Source organism: Budorcas taxicolor, chromosome 17 (genome assembly GCF_023091745.1).
Source record: "Budorcas taxicolor isolate Tak-1 chromosome 17, Takin1.1, whole genome shotgun sequence".
Classification (NCBI taxonomy): domain Eukaryota; kingdom Metazoa; phylum Chordata; class Mammalia; order Artiodactyla; family Bovidae; genus Budorcas; species Budorcas taxicolor.
The window spans coordinates 52627215-52644354 of record NC_068926.1 but is presented as its reverse complement, the minus strand read 5'-3'; the positions used below and the strand labels follow the sequence as shown (position 1 = coordinate 52644354).

The following is a 17140-nucleotide window of genomic DNA, read 5'->3' as shown; positions in this document are numbered from 1 at the left end:
TATGACTCAGGTTCACCTATCTGTAAAGAGGATGATTAATCCCCGCCTCGCGGATGGAGAAACTGTGAAGCAGCGGCCCATTAGGCTGGCGTGCTCTTAGCCGACGCTGCCAGTCTCATTCCTGCCTGGAAGTATCTTTCTGCACCGCAGACCGTTTCCTGGGGCGGAGTCTTCGTTCTTTTCTGAACATGAGAATTTAGAACGGACCCTTGGCCGCTGGTTCCAAACAGCGCCCCTGCCCGGCTGGGGGCGTACCCGGAAGTGTTCCTACGGTAGCCGGCGGGGCATTGCAACCCTTCTCACCATGGGGACCGCAGCGGCTCCCCGGCGCTTCTGCCGCTGCGCTTGCTTTTGCTCAGAGAACTTGTACGTGGCGCGCTACGGGCTGCACGTGCGCTTCCGGAGCGAACAGCAGCTGCGCCAGGACTACGAGCCCGTGAGTGGCCTCTATTGGCTCTGCGGGAAAACGAGCTGGGAGCGGTGGTGGAGGAGGGACCTCAGTCCCCGGGGTCGTTTACTTTGCCTTTGGCCCACTCAGATCGGACGAGAAGATTGACTTAATCTCTAGCTGTCTTTCTTATTTTCCACCTCAAATGGCGATCATGGTATCGCTTTAGTGAGACTGTCGTTAGAAATCAGTGAATGAACTACATGTAAAGTGCTCAGGGCAGGGCCTGGCTGAATACTCTGTTATTAACAAGAGCCGCTGCTGTGTGCTTAACATGCTAATCACATTTCATTTTTATGATGATCCTGTGATCGGATCATCTTCATTTCAAGGTGGAGAAGCTGAGGCTCAGAGACCTTAAAAGACTTGCCCCAGGTCACACCATCACGCTTACTGGTTTTTCTGCTCTCAGATCCTGCGCAGCAGAGGCTGTGTCAGCCCTAAAGACTTCCAGCAGCTGTTGGGAGAGGTAACACACCCCACCCTCCACCGCCTCCTCTGCACCCAGCCCGGCCCTTCCTGTTTAGATTTGGGTCAGCAGCTTGAGGGGTCTCCCGGCCTCAGGTCTGCCAGTGTCTGATCCCAGAAGGGCTCCTTTGACCTCCCCTTACCTCCTTCCTGTCCCTACTTACCACAGCACCTGGGTGCCGGCACCAGGAAAAGAGAAAGCAGCTAAAATGCCAAGTTGTCTGCTTTGTGCTCTTTTGAGATGAGAAACTTGCACTGAAGGGGAGGAGTCACCTACTCAAGGTTTCACACCAGGTGCCACCTGGCTCCTGACTCTTCATTCTCCCCTCCACACTACTTCTGCCACTGCTGCTTGTCTCCCATGGTGGGGTGGTGTTAAGTGTCGAGAAGCTTCCTAGGACAGCCATCTGCAGCCTCTGGAACACAAGACTTAACCAGGACTCTGTTTCTCCTCCTTGGTTGGGCCTAGCTGGTGAAGGTGCAGCGATGGGTCTCAATCCAGCCAAACTGGTGCAGCCCTCAGTGGGATGGGCCCCCTTCTGGAAGGAATCCCCTTCAGCTAATGGTTTAACACCTGCCATTTACCCTGGCAGAGTCAGGAACATAGGAAGACTGGGCTTCCAGCTCTGGCCTTTCCTTGAGCTTCCTGAGCCTCAGTTTCCTCATCTGTACGATGGCCTTGGGAGGGATGGGAGGCCCCATTCTGGTAACCAGGCCCTGTGTCACCCCAGCTTGAGCAGGAGGTGGAGCGGCGGCGGCGGCTGGGGCCGGAGTCGGCTGCCAGGAAAGCCCTCATTGCCAGCTCCTACCGCCCAGCACGGCCAGAGGTCTACAACTTGCTGCAGGTACCTGGCAGGGGGCAGGTTACTGGAAGGAGGTGGAGGCATCCAGGCCTGGGGGCTGTCTGCCCCATGGCTGGTGTGTTCTGCCCTCAGGAGGCCACTTTGGCCCCCGAATTTCTGGCTGCAGCTGAATACAGTGCATCGTCAGGCGCAGACCTTAAGGGCCTTCTCCAGCGGCTGGAGACAGTGTCAGGTGAGGTCTTGGCCTGCCACTTGGCAGGACTGGGGGTGGCAGACGGGGGTCCCTTCACCCACCATATCTGCCTCTAAAAGTCAAACCAGCAGGAGTGAGAAGAGGGGTAGGATGGAACTATCAGGAGGGCATCTGTATTCACTCACTTGCACATGCATCCACCACAGTGATCAGTAATTCAGTGCTATGCACCAGGCACAAGCCAGCCGGCATCCTCAAACTGGGGTGACTGAAGACGTTAATGAGGGGATGGTTGAGACAAGTGTGGGCTCGGGTCAGCAAGGGATGGTGAGAGACCTGCCCCAGAGTTAGCAGTGGGGGTGGGAATGGGGAACAGTTCCCATCCTGAGACCTGAAGGACAGGGCAAGAGTGAAGTCTCCCAAACCTGCCAGGACCTGGAGCTGGCGGGGAGGGGTGGCCAGCCAGGATGCACATCTGAATTTGGGGGTCAGACCTCAGGGCAGGGTGAGGATCTAGGGATGAGTGGTGCAGAGGGGTCCAAGAATAGGGCACCCTTGCCGCACGTTATGTCATTTGATCATCACAAGAGCCGATTTAATCATCACAAGGTGAGTACTCATGTCATCCCCATTCTACAGATGAGGAGACTGAGGCTGGGGGAAGGGAAAAGGTTAGATCCCGGCTAACCAACCGTTGCTCCCTCTCCCTCCACAGAGGAGAAGCGAATTTACCGGCTGCCGGTGTTCACAGCGCCCTTCTGCCAGGCCCTGCTGGAGGAGCTGGAGCACTTCGAGCAGTCAGACATGCCCAAGGGAAGACCCAACACCATGAACAACTATGGGGTGGGTGAGGCTCCACCCCGCCAGCACAAGGAGGCAGGGACCTCCGTCTGGGGAGACATGTTCCCAGCGCAGACCTCCTTCAAGCCTTGGTCTCACCATCTGTAAGATGAAATCAGGCAGTATTATTATGAAGTTAAGCAGGTTGATGATGTCTGCACAGCACTCAGCACTGTCCTTAGTGAGGGACTCCCCCAGGGACCCAGGGACAGGCCCTACCAGCTTCCCTGCTAATTCTGAGCTCCCCCACCCCCAGGTGTTGCTACATGAGCTAGGCCTGGATGAACCGCTGGTAACACCACTGCGGGAGCGCTTCCTCCAGCCGCTGATGGCCCTGCTGTATCCAGACTGTGGCGGGGGCTGGCTAGACAGCCACCGGGCCTTTGTGGTCAAATACGCACCCGGCCAAGACCGCGAGCTGGGCTGCCACTATGATAATGCCGAGCTCACCCTCAATGTGTCCCTGGGCAAGGCCTTCACAGGGGGTGCCCTCTACTTCGGGGATCTCTTCCAGGTTAGTGTGTGTAACCCGTGGGGCCGGGCCAGAGCCACTGCGAGTACCCAGGCCTAAGCTCCACTGTCCACAGGTGCCTTCAACCCTGGCCAAGCCCTTGGAGGTGGAGCACGTGGTGGGCCAGGGCCTCCTGCACCGTGGGGGCCAGCTGCACGGGGCCCGGCCCCTGGGCACTGGTGAGCGCTGGAACCTGGTCGTCTGGCTCCGGGCCTCAGCCGTGCGCAACCGCCTCTGCCCTATGTGCTGCCGCAAGCCTGACCTGGTGGACGATGAGGGCTTCGGTGATGGCTTCACCCGCGAGGAGCCCGCCACGGTGGATGTGTGTGCCCTAACTTGAGCTTGGCCAGGGCCAGTGTGGCGGGCAAGGACAGAAATAAACACCCTGCAGCCCTCAGCACTTCTTGATTCAAGAGGACACACAGGCTTCTGGGTCATTCTTTCGGCAGACAGGCTGGCTTAGGTCAGGCTCGTAGACCAGAGCCTGAGACAGGAATTCCTGTGCACGTGGTTTAAGGAGGGAGTGCTCCAGGGAGGAGCAGGACAGGGCAGGAAGGAGCTGGATCAGGATGGTTTGACACAGCATCCAGTTTCAGCCCAATCCCACAGGGCTCTCTGGAGCATGAATTGAAGCACAGTTTGCCCCCAACAGCAGTTATTGGCTATGGGGTGTTTCAGGGTATGGAGTGGGTGAGTAACTTCCCAAACATCCACCTCCAGGGCAGCTTGGTTCCCAGTGGCCAAGGAAATCTTCCAGAGCAGGGTCCAGGTGTGGGGTGTCAGCAGCAGACACTATGGCTAAGGTCGAGTGCACATGTCTTCTAAGGGGATTTGGGTGGGTCACCTCCATCTTCTGGATGGTATGGAGGGGTTACTGCAGAAAGATTAGAAGCAGGAACTTGGAGCCAGACTGCCTGGATTCAAATTCTGATTCAGCCACTTCCAGTTGTAACTGGGTAAGCCACCTGCCTCTCTCTGCCTTAGTCTTTTTTCCTGGAAAGTACCTATGTCCTAGAGCTGTTTTGAGGATCAAATGACTTCCCATTTATAAAGCAATTTACAACAGTCCTCTGGGTTTGCTGCTGTCATTACTATCAAAGAGTTTGCAACTCGGTGGCCCCAAGACTGGAGGAGGCATGCAGCGATGCTATGTTTGGGAGAGTTTTCCATGTTGAAATCTTGAGTTTGGGCTCCCCTGGCAAAGTGGGGAGATCTGGAAATATCCGGCCCCAGTTCACACTGCAGAAACCAGGGAGACCAGACTCTCGAGGCCTGTGGTACACTCCCTCACAGGGGTCCCTCATAGGTTGCTGTGATCTTTCTGGTTTCTGTGGACGTCTGAGTTTGTGACCTCTGTATTACTGAATGCAGACATCGGAAAGACCAAGGTTCTGGAGCTCACGGCCTGCTGGTGTGGACATGTCCGCAGAAAATCCACAGTGGCCTCCTCCCCTGGGCTTCACAGGGACTGGGGCTGCTGCGGGCCGACCGAATAGGCTAGAGATGGGAGAGGGCATAGCTGCGGCAAAGGGCTTGTGAGCTCTGGGACTGGCACCAGGCTGGCGAGCAGGTCTCTCGTCCGGGAGCTCCCCCTAGAGGCGGAAGCCTGGAGCCCCAGCTCGCCTCTTTGGGAGGTGAGCGCGCCAGACTGGGTTTCTTGGGCTGCCCCACAGACGGAACCTGGGGCTTCAGAACTAAAGGCAGCAGCGCCTCGCTTCGCGGCCGGACAGCCTCCCAGTGCACCGCCCCGGGCCGGAAGTCACCCAGCCGTTGCTTCCTCACTCGAAGGCGTGGTGCAGGGTTGGCGGTCCCGCCGGATGGGCGGTTGAAGAGGGAGCAGAGCAACCCCGGGGACTTTCTTTGAGGCGGCAAGGCCGCGGAGGGCGCGGGGTGAAGGGTAGGCGCACGTGGAAAGGGAAGAGGAACGCACCTGGCATCTGAGGAGCGCGGCCGTTCCTAGAGGCGCCTGAGCTGCGCGCGCAGCCGTGAAGCGTCCGCCTGGGGGCGGACCCTTAAAGGGGCCGCAGCGGAGGAGCCGGGAGTCCGCGGAGAACTTGGGTTACCCGGGGTTGGGGGCGGGTGAGGATCGCAAGGTTGCTCCAACTCCCCCTCAATAACGCTGCCGCGTGTAGTGATGGGTGCCAGGCCCCAGAAGACCAGGCCGAATCTGGTCGACTCGGCCAGAGTAGAGCCTCCCTGGGAACCCAGTCTGCGGGCCGGCCCCGTGATCGATCCCGGGTTTAAGTGTGCCTTCGTGTCTGCAGTTCGCGGCGCTATGGCTCACGTCGGCTCCCGCAAGCGCTCTAGGAGTCGCAGCCGTTCCCGGGGGCGAGGGTCGGAAAAGAAAAGGAAGAAGAGCAGTAAGGACGCCCGGAGGAGCTGCTCGGCTTCGAGATCCCAAAGCCGCAAGGCCAGCATCACCTCCTCTGGGGCTGAGGGTGAGGACCAGAGGGAATGGGAAAGGGATGAGGGAACTTCAGGGAGGAAGTTGCAGACAGTCGGGAGGGCTTCTCCAGACTGACTTTGGGAAAATCGCAGGGAGCACTATTCAGAGGGACACGAGTGTGCTCGCTATCTGGAATGAAAGACGCTCAGAATCCTCAGAATCCAGGGGCTGGGCCAACCCATTGAATACGGAGTGAAGCGAGCACTTTATCATAATTTTGGTGTAGCAGGGCCTAAGATGTGGGTGCTGGCCGCCTTGCTCCTGGGCAGACAGTGACTGCGGCGTCGAGAAAGTGCCTCTCCACAGCGTGCTGAAGCCCTGCCAGGAGGTAGTCAGCCTGAGCCTGCTATAGGCCAGAGCAAGGGGACGAAGGTTTACTTCTTCCCCTCCTGGCCTTCCAGCCTCACCTTCTCCCTGCATCACAGAGAGAAGCAAGCACAAGGCCCGGAGGAGACCACGATCCAGCTCCTCCTCCTCTTCTTCCAGTTCTTCTAGCTCCTCTTCCTCTTCGTCCTCCTCCTCTTCCTCCAGCGATGGCCGGAAGAAGCGGGGGAAGCACAAGGACAAGAAGAGGAAGAAGAAGAAGAAAAGGAAGAAGAAGCTGAAGAAGAGAGGCAAGGAGAAGGCCAGAATGCAGCAGGCTGAGGCTCTGCCCGGACCCTCGCTGGACCAGTGGCACAGAGCAGCCAAGGAGGAAGAGGATGGCCCAGGTACTGCGCTGCCCGCTGTGCAGGGCGGGGAGGGTCCCCTCCCTGAGGCTCTGCCACCGCCTCCCTGCCATCTTACCTTCCAGTCCTGACGGACGAGCAGAAGTCCCGCATCCAGGCCATGAAGCCCATGACCAAGGAGGAGTGGGATGCCCGGCAGAGCGTCATCCGCAAGGTGGTGGACCCGGAGACAGGACGCACCAGGTGGGGCGCGCTGGCCCCAGACTGCACTCTCAGGAGGAGGGATGGGGGCTGCTGCTGCTCTAAACAGGCTGACGACCAGGGGAAAAGTCCCTTGTTGATGAGACTTCTCAGGCCATTGCTCCCTATTGGCTGGAGTAGGCAATTGCAGGGGCTGGAAGGGCCTTGAGGGAGGGTCTTCAAAGAGCCACAGCTGGGCTGTCTGATGGCAGAGCTACCCTCTGTCCTCATCTCTGTGGCGAGGGAGGAGTGGGAGTGGCCAGCAGGGTGTGGCAGCCTGCTCAAGGTGGTGGTGGGGCCTGGGCCTGGCATCCCTCTGCCGGGTGCTTCTGGTTCTGGTGCTCTGGCCTCTCAGTTAAGAGGCTCAGCCTGCCCACTCCCATCCCCAGGCTCATTAAGGGAGACGGCGAGGTCTTAGAAGAAATCGTCACCAAGGAACGACACAGAGAGATCAATAAGGTGGGTGTCGCCCCCTTACCCAGGCCCACCCCCAGCTCTTCTTCTGACCTATCCCCTCCTGTGTGCTTTCTTCCCCAGCAAGCCACCCGAGGGGACGGCCTGGCCTTCCAGATGCGAGCAGGGCTCCTGCCCTGAGGCCCCCGTGGCCCCCATCCAAGGCCTGCTACACATGGTGTTGGCACGACCTGGAGGCTGGCCTCAGGGTTGACAGTGGGGAGCCCACTGGGTGTTCTTTCTCCTGCAGACCAGCCTCTGGCCCAGCCTCCTCTGCAATGCAGGGAGTGGAGGTCAGGGGTCACTGGCCAAGTCAGCTCCCCCATCTCCCGAAAGAGCGCACCTTCCCAGATATTAAATGTTCCCCGGTTGGAGACATCTTCTGTGTTGTTGCTTTTTGTGCTGAGGGGGAGGGAAGGAGGCAACCCGACTTCAGGGCAAAAATAAGGACTCTGGGAGCTTTGGCGGGGGGCACACACCAGCTACTCTTGCGGTCCTCCCTCTCAGGTCAGCCGGCCTGGACCAGAGCCCCATTCCACCCCAGCTGAATCCCAAACCCTCGGCTCTTAAGCTGATTTCCTCAGGCCAGGAGGGAGGCTGCTACCCTTGCTGTTAACTCTGCAGATAAGAGAGTCCTGCTGGCCTGGGAGGAGTCCTGGCCCAGCTCACAGGCTGTGTCCTTTGTGAGGCAGAGGCTGACAGCACCCATTTTCATCACTGGATTGCTGTGAGGACAGAGTGAGTTCATACCCAGGAAGGGGCTAGAAGGAAGCCCAGCAGAGAGAAGGCCCATGGGAGTGTGTTGGTATTGTGAGCACAGCTGACATTGTGTCCTGGGAAGGACTGCCTTTACCTCCTAGGGCAGGCTGCACCCCCCAACCCAGCCCCCACCCCCAGTGCTCTGGTGGCCGGCGCAGTACTGAGACCCAGAAGGCAGCCTTCCTGCTTCTTTAATCAGTGTAACAGATGACAACACAGTACACAGAGCACACTCAGGCCCGATGGAGCAGGGACAGCAAGGGCGGGCGGGGATACGTCGGGACACTGCTCACAGGCGGCCCAGACAGACAAGACAGACAGACGGGTTGAGACGTGAAGGCTGCAACATGGCAGGTGGGCAGGCAGGCGGTTCAGACCGAGCTGGGAAGGGGGCATGGGGTCTCTGCAGAATCCCTCTTTAGAAATCAAAGAGAAGGCAGGTGGTGGGGTCTGGGAGTGGCGGGCTGAGGCTCAGTCCTGGGGGTGGGGGGGCTGGGACTAAGGCTTCTACTCTAACAGGCCTGGGGTGGGGTGGCAGTCAGCAAGGCCTGCCTCACCCTTTGGTTATGACTGGTCGGGCCTGAGCCCTGCAGCTCAGCACCCAATGCTGTAAACATTTTTGGTATTTTTAAAGGACTCTGTCCTCCCTCTCTTAGTTTCTGAAAAACTGGTGCTTCCTTAAGAGGATAATGTGCCAAGAGGAATCTGAAGGGAGGCAGGAAGCCGACCTGGATATAGAAGAGAGACGTCCACGGGGAGGGTGGGCTGCCCACCTCACCATCTATGGCTGAGGGCCGCTGGGAGAGGCCCAGACTATTGCTGTTGTCCTTGGCATGGCTGGCAGCTGGGTAGGCAGGCGGGGAGCTCGGAGCTGTGGGGCAGCGGCCCACTGGGAGAGGCCGAGCTCACTGCCCACCCAGGCTCCTGGGGCTGGCGGCCTCCAGGCCTTTATTGCAGGCGGGCCGAGACTCTTGCAGGTGCTCCTCCATCCGGATGGCTGCTCACCGAGGCGACAGGCGAGATGGGGTGAGGTGGGACCGACAGGAGGAGGCACTGGCCACGGGGCCCCTGGCTGGGGCTGTGATTGTCGGGCCGAGTGTTTCCTGCTGGGAGCAGGGGGTTAGATATTGCACTTTCACTGCAACAGTTACATTAAAACTTGGTCCATAAAATAATCGTCGCTTTATACATAATGCCGGAAACAAAAAGCTACATCTTAAATATTAATAAATCCTGAAGGTCCCATCCCTCCAGACATTTTTCTCTGCACAAAATAAATAGCTTTCACTCTGTACAGACCCACTTTTGCAGAACATTTACATGACCCTTTGGCTGTACATATCTACACACGGGAAAATGTTAACATCCGTCTGCGTGCCTCACCATCCCAGCCCATGAGGCCCCGAGGCTGTATCCAGGTTGGCAGCCGCTTCTCACAGAAGGAGCCTGGATGTTGGACGGCTGGCTAAGGCCTGGCAGGCTCCCCTGTCATGAAGCGGGTGGAGGAGCAGCAGAGGGGCCGCCTGGAGCCAAGGCCACAGCTGAGATGGCGGTCAGTTCTGGGGAGGGAGGGCTGATGCTCAGACCCAGCGCACAGGACAGCATGGTCCTTACCAGGTGGGAAATGTAGTCATGGCTGCCTGCCCTTAAGCTAACTAAGCAAGTTGTGGCTTCTTAGATTCAGCATTGAAACGGAATTGGCATTAAAAAAAAAAAAAACTAAGGGTGTGCCCCATTCACCCCAGAGTAGAAATTCTGTGGAATTAACGGGGCTCCGGTGAGGCAGAGAGGCCACGCCCCGCTGCCTGGGCAGCGGACAGGGCCCTGGGACCCAGAACCAGGCTGGACTCCGTCACAGTGCTGGGTGTTTTCATGTGGAGGGGCTGCGTCTGGTACAGAAAGAGTTAAGAAAAGGAAGCAGCCAAGGATTGCTCGTTTAAAAAAACCTCATAGAAATCAGATTGGAGAAGTAGAAAGGTGTAGAAACGCGGAAGGGAGGGCCGAGGCGTGGAGCCTTGGCTGATGGCAGGCGAGGAGAAGAGGCCAGGCCTGTCCAGGCCCCGCAGCCCCAGGCGAGGCTTCTCAGGAGCCACTTGGCTTCACCGACTGACCTGGCAGCCTGACCTGTGCCCAGGGCAGAGATGGCTCCAGGCCCACGGCTGAACTGGGCTCCAGGTGGGGCAGGTGGAAGAGGCTGGGGTCTGGGGCTGCCATGGGTTCATGGGCCAGGCAGGGCGGCAGAAATTATGATATGGCCTTTCTCTCCTATTTGTACAAGGATTCTCCGCCCTGGAGCCTTCTGTGAGGTGGCAGGTCTTGGATGGGCAAACGATGAATTTTCATGCATGTCCATGAGTCTGTAGCCATAGGAGATGGTGATGAATCTCCACTCTCAAAAATCAGTGCAAAACCAGTGAGGTCAGTTGAGTAACTCGAGTCAACAAGAAGCAGGCTGTCCCCCTGTTGCAGCTGCTACCAAGTGGGAGGGGACCTGGGGGTCAGGGCGAGCAAATGGATGGGAGGTGCCCAGGCCTGGCATCAGAATGCGGGACGTCAATGCAGGGCAAGCGTCCAGGAGCGCCTCCTGGCCAGTCCACGTTGGGAGTCCTGGTCCCCGGGTCTTCCCAGGGATGGTCGTCCTGCCAACTTCCACGACTAGCTGGAACCCCGCAAACCCTAAAGTGTGAGGTTGGGTTGGGAGGGCTGTGTCTGGCACAGCCCGTGTCCTCTGCCGGGCCCTGGGACGAGCTTTGCCCCAGCCGACCGTAAGTGCCCAGGCCAGGCCTCCTGGCAGGGCGGGCCGCCCTGGCCTAGCACCATGGAGACCACAGCGCCTCACTCCCGGTGCCCTACTTGGGGCCCGCGGCTGCGCCGGGCTCTGGCCGGCCGGCCAAGGTGCGGCCCCAGCAGCCGGCCGCCATGCTCATGCTGCGCTGTCCCCGCTGCTCGCTGTCCGCCTGGCTCTGCGTCCGCTCGTGCGGCCGGGGGCCGGGGCCGCTGGGCTGGGCCGAAATGGTGCGGAGCAGGTGGTTCCGGGAGCGCAGGAAGTCGCCTTGGCCCGGCAGGCCGAAGCTGCCCTTGCGCAGCGCCATGCGGGTGGCCGCGTTGCGGGCTGGCCGCGCCCGGTGGTTGTACTTGAGCTGAGCCAAGTGGGCCGCGTAGCCATCGGTGATGAACTGCGGGTGAGGGCAGCGGGAAGCACGGCGGTCAGGGGGCGGGGCTCCGCGTTGGCCCGGCAGTCGGTAGGCGGGGCGCCCAGGGCGGCGCGGCAGTCGGGAGGCGGGGCTCCCGGGGTGGCCCGGGGTGGGGCGGGGCTCCCAGGGCGGCGCGGCAGCCGGGGGGCCGGGCTCCGGGGTGGCCCGGCACTGAGGGGCGGGGCTCCCAGGGCGGTGCGGCAGTCGGGGGCGGGGCTGCCCGCCTGCCCCGCCCACCTGAACGCCGCTCACCTGGCACTGCTGCTGCAGCTTCTTGGTGGGCCGGCCCACGATGTAGATCTGCATGGGGGACAGGCTGATGGAGCTGTAGACCGCCACGTCCTTGGTGGAGCCGTAGGCCGCGTGCACGCGCAGGTGCAGCTGTGGGCGAGATCGGTGTGGGCGCAGGCTCAGCCCTTCCGCCCCCACCCCAACCCCCACCCCGCTCCTTTCCACCCGGGGACCCACCTCGGAGATGAGCAGCTTCAGGAAGTTGGCCTTGTGCCGCAGCGGGTCGTGCACCAGGCCGTCACAGAAGGACACCACGCCGTGGGGGAAGTTGTGCTGAGCCAACCACGCTACCACCCGCTGCTTCTGCATGTCAGGCCGGCCAGTCACGTAGATGATGAGGTAGCCCAGGTCCTGCCAGTGCCTGGGGGCGAGGGGCAGGCCTGGGTGTCCCACGGCCTCAGTGTCTTCCCTCTGGGGCTGCCTGGTCTCCTTGCCCAGCCGGCCTCACTAGTGGGCACAGGCTTCAACAGTAACAGCCCCAGCACGGTGCTCACTGCTCGGCTCTCACAATCCCCACTCCCACCCTCTGCAGCAGGTGTAACTGGTCTTGTTAGGAAAAGCCCCGCTTCCTAGGTGAGGGAACTGAGCAAGAGATCCCAGCTGGGAAGTGGTGCTGCTGGCCCCTCCAAGCCACAGGGTCGCTGCCCCCTGTCCCGGCTCTGGCACCCAAGACCATCCTCTCTCTGCCCAGCCCCGAGCTACCTGCCTTCGAGCCCACCCGCTGCCCCTGGGGGCACTCACCGCACCACGTCCACAGCCCCAGCCCGCACTTTGGGGTCGCTGCCCATGATGGACACGCTGGCAGCAAAGGAGCCATCGATGCTGAAAACCACGAACTCCGTGCCCTTGGGCAGCACGGTGATGTAGCTGTCAGCAAACGTGTGGTCTCCCCTGGGAGGGGGTGGCTCGTCAGAACCCACTGGGACCCCTTCCTCCAGCCCCAGACGAGGTCGGCCCACCCACTCCTTCCTCCCAGCTCCTACCTGACCACCATCTTGATGGGGTAGACACCCACACCTAGGCGATGGGTCTCAGGGATGGTGTAGGAGACACGCCCACTGCTGTTGGTCACCAGCGTGTCCAGGTACAGCCACTCACCTGAGGGCGGCTGCATCATGATGTGGACGTCCACCTGGAGCCAGGCAGGCCGGTCATGGGTGGCCATGCCCCTGACCTCCCCACCCCCCACTCTCTACCGCCCAGCCAGAGGGAGGTGGGGCGGGGTGGGGCTCCCACAGGCTCCCCAGGTCTTTACCTTCTCCCCGGTCAGGGTGACCATGTCCAGGGGCCCGTACATGAACCGGCCCGTCAAGACCTGTGGGCCATCTTCATTGGCGACCGCGTCATTGATCCGGTGGTTGGCTGTCACATTCTGGGGGGGTGCAGGAGCAAGGTTGGGTCAGGGTTGGGGATGGAGGGGTGGCTGGGGTCTCCTGGGCTCAGCTTAAACTTCCCAGGGGCCTGGGGGTGATCATGGGCACAAAGTCAGATGGCCCAGGGTTCAAGTCCAGCTCGGCCACTGACCTACATGGCCTTGGTGTGAGTCCCTGTCTGTAAATGGGGGAGGATTTACACAGGATTTAATCCTCAGACTGTGAGGATTAAGTAAGACAGCACACATCTCTGTGACTCAGTTTCCTCACCCTTAAAATGGGGTTTTCTCAGGAGGATTCAATAGGACAATAGCCCTGGGGCTGGGGCACCCAGAGGACCCCTCACCCGAAGCTTCACGTGGGTCCTCTTGCGCTGCCACTTCTCTCTCGGCTTCGAGGGGGTGAACACCGAGACCTCCTTGCCGTCCAACTCCAAGATGCTGGAGTTGTCGTGCCTCATGACCTGCGAGGGGACAGAGGGGGGTCACGGGGAAGACTCAAGCCTGGGGCTTCCTGTTCTGTGGGGAGAGGCCAGCGGCCCTAGGGGCCCAACTAACCCTGTGAGGGTCTGGGGGGACAAACCCCACTACCGTCCACCCTCTGGCCCCCCAGAATTCACATCTGTCCCGTGAAGGTGTACATCTATTCACCCCGTCTCCACGGCTTCCTCTGCCGGAGCCAGAAAAGTGGGGTCCCCCACCGTCCTCATTTATGAAATGGGGCCAAGTCAGCTGCAGGGTCATTCAGGACCTGAGAGGTGTCAGTGTATCTGGTAGGGGGACTCTGGGTACCTGTCTCAGCAGGAAGGAGACCACATCCGTTGACTCCCAGTAGCTGGCGTGGAAGAGGTGGGGCAGGGCCACGGTGGGGAAGGCCGTCAGGGCGTCGGGGCAGTACAGGGCATAGTCGATCCGCTTCTGGCCCCACCACTTCGCAGCAACTGCCAAGAGGAGGGGACTGTGACTGGGCTGGGCCCCCGAGGGTCACCTGGCCCCTCAGGCCTGGCTCCGCCCAAAGACAAAACCCTCCTCTGACCAGGGAGCAGGACCACCACCAAAGCGAGTCTCCTTCTCCCAGGCTCAGCGACAGGGGAGCAGGCAAGAAGGCACAGGAGGCCAGGACAGCAGCAAGCGGCCCAAGTGCCCCAGGGAGGGGGTGTGGGGGCTGTGGCTCAGCAGGGAGGTGTGGAGTTAGAGGGGGAGGGGAAGAGCCCAGTGTGGAGGCAGGACTCCCTGGCCCTGGTCAACCCCTTGTCGACCCCTGCCCCGGGCCTCATCACTGCCCTCTCCAGGCTTCCCCTGGACCCCTTGAATGCCCACCCCCCGCCCCCGAGGCCTCAAAACTGTGAAAGGCTTCCCAGAGCGGGAGTCTCAGTTCCTGGGCCTCAAAGCAGAGGCCTGATGCCCTCAGCCCCTGGCAGGCAGAGTATGAAGTGAGGGCCTTCAGTCAGACAGAGTCTGTGTGCATATGTGCAGGTGAATCCGGCTCCCCCTTGGGGCTGGGGGGCTGCCCCAGGTTTGCAGAGAGCTTCCCCAGTGGCTGGAGGCCAGAGGTGCACTGGTTCAGGGTCGGAGCTCTCTGCCTGCAGCCTGCCTGATAGGTAGGTGACGCCGGTCCTCACCCAACCTCCGTCCATCCCACCCCCGGCTCCCAGCCCCCAGCTAATTCCAGCGGCTCCTGCCTCCTCCCTGGAAGTCAGGGTGCTCCCAGCCCAAGCTCCAGCTCCCTGGTTAGGTGTCAGCGGGGCCCTGGGGGTGAGATGTGTCTGGAAATCAAAGCATGACCCCAATTAGAGGAGGAGCATGTGTGCGCATGGAGGCCCGTGGTGCCCGGTACCTTCACGGATGTCCAAGTCGGGGAGGCGAGGGGCCCTCTCCCGTTTGCCCAGGGTGGAGGGGGCTGGATGGGGGAGGGCAAGTAGGGACAGGCGCCTGACGCTGGGGGTGTGGCTGAGTGGAGCTGGGGCCTCTGAGGAGCAAGAACAACGGGAGGGGCTCAGCCATGCTGGGGCTACCACGCCAGCCAGCCTTAGCCTAGACCCTCTGCTCTGACAGGCGGCTAGGGAGCCAGTCACGTGGCAGGGAGGCCGGCAGGGGTTGCTGGCCCCGGCAAGAGTGAGAGGGGATGGTCCAGACTCTGCTCCCAGCTGCTAAGCAGATGGAAGGAACCAAGGAGACCGGGGTGATCCACCCTCTGGGGTGGCCAGAGGGGCCGCGCACAGGAGACCTCGCTTCCCTGGCTCCCCTGGGCCACCCCTCCAGCTTCTCCAGAAATGGCCCCCAGCTGTCTCCCTCAAGGAACATCTGCCCCACTGGGGCTAGGACCCCTCCTCGCAGACCCATCACCCTGCAGCTGAGGCAGCACCACCGATCTCCTACTGGCTGGGCTTGGCCCCCCACTCCAGGGCCACCCCTTTCGTATGCTCCTTCCTTCCCCAGTTCTCGATGGACACTGGGGCTGGATCACTCTTCACTGTGGGGCCATCCTGAGCATCATAAGGTGTTTAGCAGGTCTCTACCCACCAGATGCCAGTGGCACCCACCCCAGTAGTCTCCAACTGTCCTCTGGGGGGCATAATGGGCCCGGTTGACACCAGCCGCAACAGGACAGAGCCCCCAGCTCTGATGGGTGGGTAGCGCTGCTGCACTCACTCTGGGCGATGCCAGATGCCGTGTAGCTCTCAGCCATGCCTGACACCTGGCTGGCGATGCTGATCTCGCTGGCCCGGCGGAAACCTCGGGTGCTGGGGGCTGAGCCAGGTGAGGAGGGGGCCGCGTGCTCTTGGAAGACCGTGTTGTGGGCCTGGAGTGCCTCTGCTGCAGGTGGACAGGGACCAGAGACCAGGGGTAAGGAGGCCTTGCCCAGCCCGGCCCCGAGACCCCCGAGCAGGGGTGCTCGGTGTGTGCCAGGGCTGGGGCAGGCCAGCGTGGCAGCTGTGCCAGGCAAGGCCAACACCCCCAGCTGCAGAGGAGTGGGGGGCATCTGAGCACAACTGGCAGACAGGATGGGCCCATGCGTGCCAGGGCCTGCCTGTTCAGGGTCGAGAGGGCAGGGCTAAGAGCTGAGGCAGAGAGAAGGGAGGGCTGGGGCAGGGCTGGACAGACGGACCAATACAGACACAGTGGGCAGGGAGGCAAGGCGGCCAGGCTCACGCCCCACCCCAGCCACCCTTCCAGTCTCTTGGTCTAGTCTAGCCTTCTTGGCCTCTGGGGCCCGGCCTGGCCTGACCCACAGCCCATGGCAACTGGGTTTGGGGGTGCTAACGACAGGGGCCTGGGATGGCTTCCCAGGCATGTCCTAGGCGGAGGACTGAGCAAATGAGACAGCATCCTGCATGCCCCTCACACATGGGCCACACGAGCCACCCCCGGATGGGCATCTAGGGACAAAGGAAGAGGGCTGAGGGCTCCAGCCAGGCTCATTTGGGCCCGGGCTGAGGGTGGGCCAGAGGACCCACCTCTAGACAGGAGCAGGAGGTGTCTGGACCTCCTCAGGGAGGGAGGGAGTGGGGCGTCGAGAATCCAACCCCATGCCGGGACCAAAGGCTTCTCCTAGGGGGCAGGTGGGTCCCAGAGGGCCTGAGGCATCACCCCAAACTCTGGCTGCCCCTGCTGGTAGCCTCACCAGTGGGGGACAGAGCACTTAGGCTGACACCTGTGCTGGGTGACCCGGGGACAGCTGCTCTCCTCTCTGGGCTCCTTCTTTGCTTTGAGTCCCCTCCCTGCTCTGCCCCGTGCCAAGACCGCTCCCAGGGACCTGTCCTGCCCGGTCTCCGTTCCTCGCCACAGTCCCCCAAACTCTGGGTGGCCGAGGAGTGGGTGGGGGGTCCCTGAGGACCAGCGGTCAGCCAGCGAAGCAGACACCACCACGAGCAGGGGGGTTACACACACTCAGCGCAGCCCGGGCGGGGCCCGTCTTGCGAGGTGAGCGCGGGCACGGGGATACTGGTTTCCAGGAAGCCGTCCCTGGGAGGGAGAGGGGCCAGGGGGCCGCCCTCCAAGACCAGCTCGGGGTTTCTCTGCACGGTCTCGACTGGAGGCAGACGGGGAGAGAACAGAGGACAAGAACAGACACTCGTGTGGACGCTCCGACAGACACAGGGCTCCTCAAGGACCAAGACAGGACTGGGACACACGGGGGGCAGGAGGGACGGGCCGTTACCCAGGAGGGATGAGATGGACCACGGGCAGCCCTCGTTTACGCGACTAATCTCCAGGCCAGGTGACCTGGAAGTTCTGGGCCAATCGCCTGTCATGGGGGGACCTTCACAGGGCGGGACGCAGGCCCAGACTCTGCCAGGGTCCCTTGGGTCCTCAGCTCTGCCTTGGTGGGGCAGTGGGAGGGGAGCGGGGGTCCCTGGCTCTGTGTTGTGTGTGGTGCAGTGGGAAGGGGGAGGAGGCCTGTGAAGGTGTCTCACGGAGCCGGGCCAACTCCCACCCTCCCCCAGGGCCCG

The 17140-nt window shown here is 61.3% G+C and overlaps 3 protein-coding genes across 9 annotated transcripts in view; 2 read left to right on the top strand and 1 right to left on the bottom strand.

The window, feature by feature from the left end:
• The first annotated feature begins 274 nt into the window (after positions 1–274).
• Positions 275–3681, top strand: OGFOD2 (2-oxoglutarate and iron dependent oxygenase domain containing 2). Its single transcript, XM_052654719.1, has 7 exons — positions 275–436; positions 861–917; positions 1648–1761; positions 1852–1951; positions 2628–2755; positions 3009–3266; positions 3340–3681. The coding sequence occupies exons 1-7, from the start codon at positions 305–307 to the stop codon at positions 3601–3603; spliced, it is 1053 nt and encodes a 350-aa protein (XP_052510679.1). The 5' UTR covers positions 275–304; the 3' UTR covers positions 3604–3681.
• A 1346-nt stretch (positions 3682–5027) lies between these two features.
• ARL6IP4 (ADP ribosylation factor like GTPase 6 interacting protein 4) lies at positions 5028–7446 on the top strand. Of its 2 annotated transcripts, none has more exons than XM_052654777.1 (6): positions 5028–5160; positions 5528–5701; positions 6135–6419; positions 6503–6620; positions 7007–7076; positions 7155–7446. In XM_052654777.1, the coding sequence occupies exons 2-6, from the start codon at positions 5539–5541 to the stop codon at positions 7209–7211; spliced, it is 693 nt and encodes a 230-aa protein (XP_052510737.1). In that variant the 5' UTR covers positions 5028–5160; positions 5528–5538; the 3' UTR covers positions 7212–7446. The 2 variants fall into 2 exon arrangements, with proteins under 2 accessions (XP_052510737.1, XP_052510736.1); XM_052654776.1 differs by having other exon boundaries at positions 6111–6419.
• A 630-nt stretch (positions 7447–8076) lies between these two features.
• The window catches only part of PITPNM2 (phosphatidylinositol transfer protein membrane associated 2), a 158923-nt gene continuing 149859 nt past the window's right edge, over positions 8077–17140 (bottom strand). For 3 of the 6 annotated variants that reach the window (XM_052655166.1, XM_052655164.1, XM_052655167.1), the window contains exons 17-27: positions 16576–16719; positions 15339–15503; positions 14524–14655; positions 13479–13627; positions 13034–13150; positions 12570–12686; positions 12298–12446; positions 12056–12205; positions 11492–11675; positions 11276–11404; positions 8077–11005 (exon numbers count right to left, since the gene is read on the bottom strand). In XM_052655166.1, coding sequence (XP_052511126.1) covers positions 10679–11005; positions 11276–11404; positions 11492–11675; positions 12056–12205; positions 12298–12446; positions 12570–12686; positions 13034–13150; positions 13479–13627; positions 14524–14655; positions 15339–15503; positions 16576–16719 — 1763 coding nt within the window. In that variant the 3' untranslated portion in view covers positions 8077–10678. The remainder of the gene's footprint in view (positions 11006–11275; positions 11405–11491; positions 11676–12055; positions 12206–12297; positions 12447–12569; positions 12687–13033; positions 13151–13478; positions 13628–14523; positions 14656–15338; positions 15504–16575; positions 16720–17140) is intronic. The other 3 variants (XM_052655168.1, XM_052655169.1, XM_052655170.1) reach the window with 3 other exon arrangements.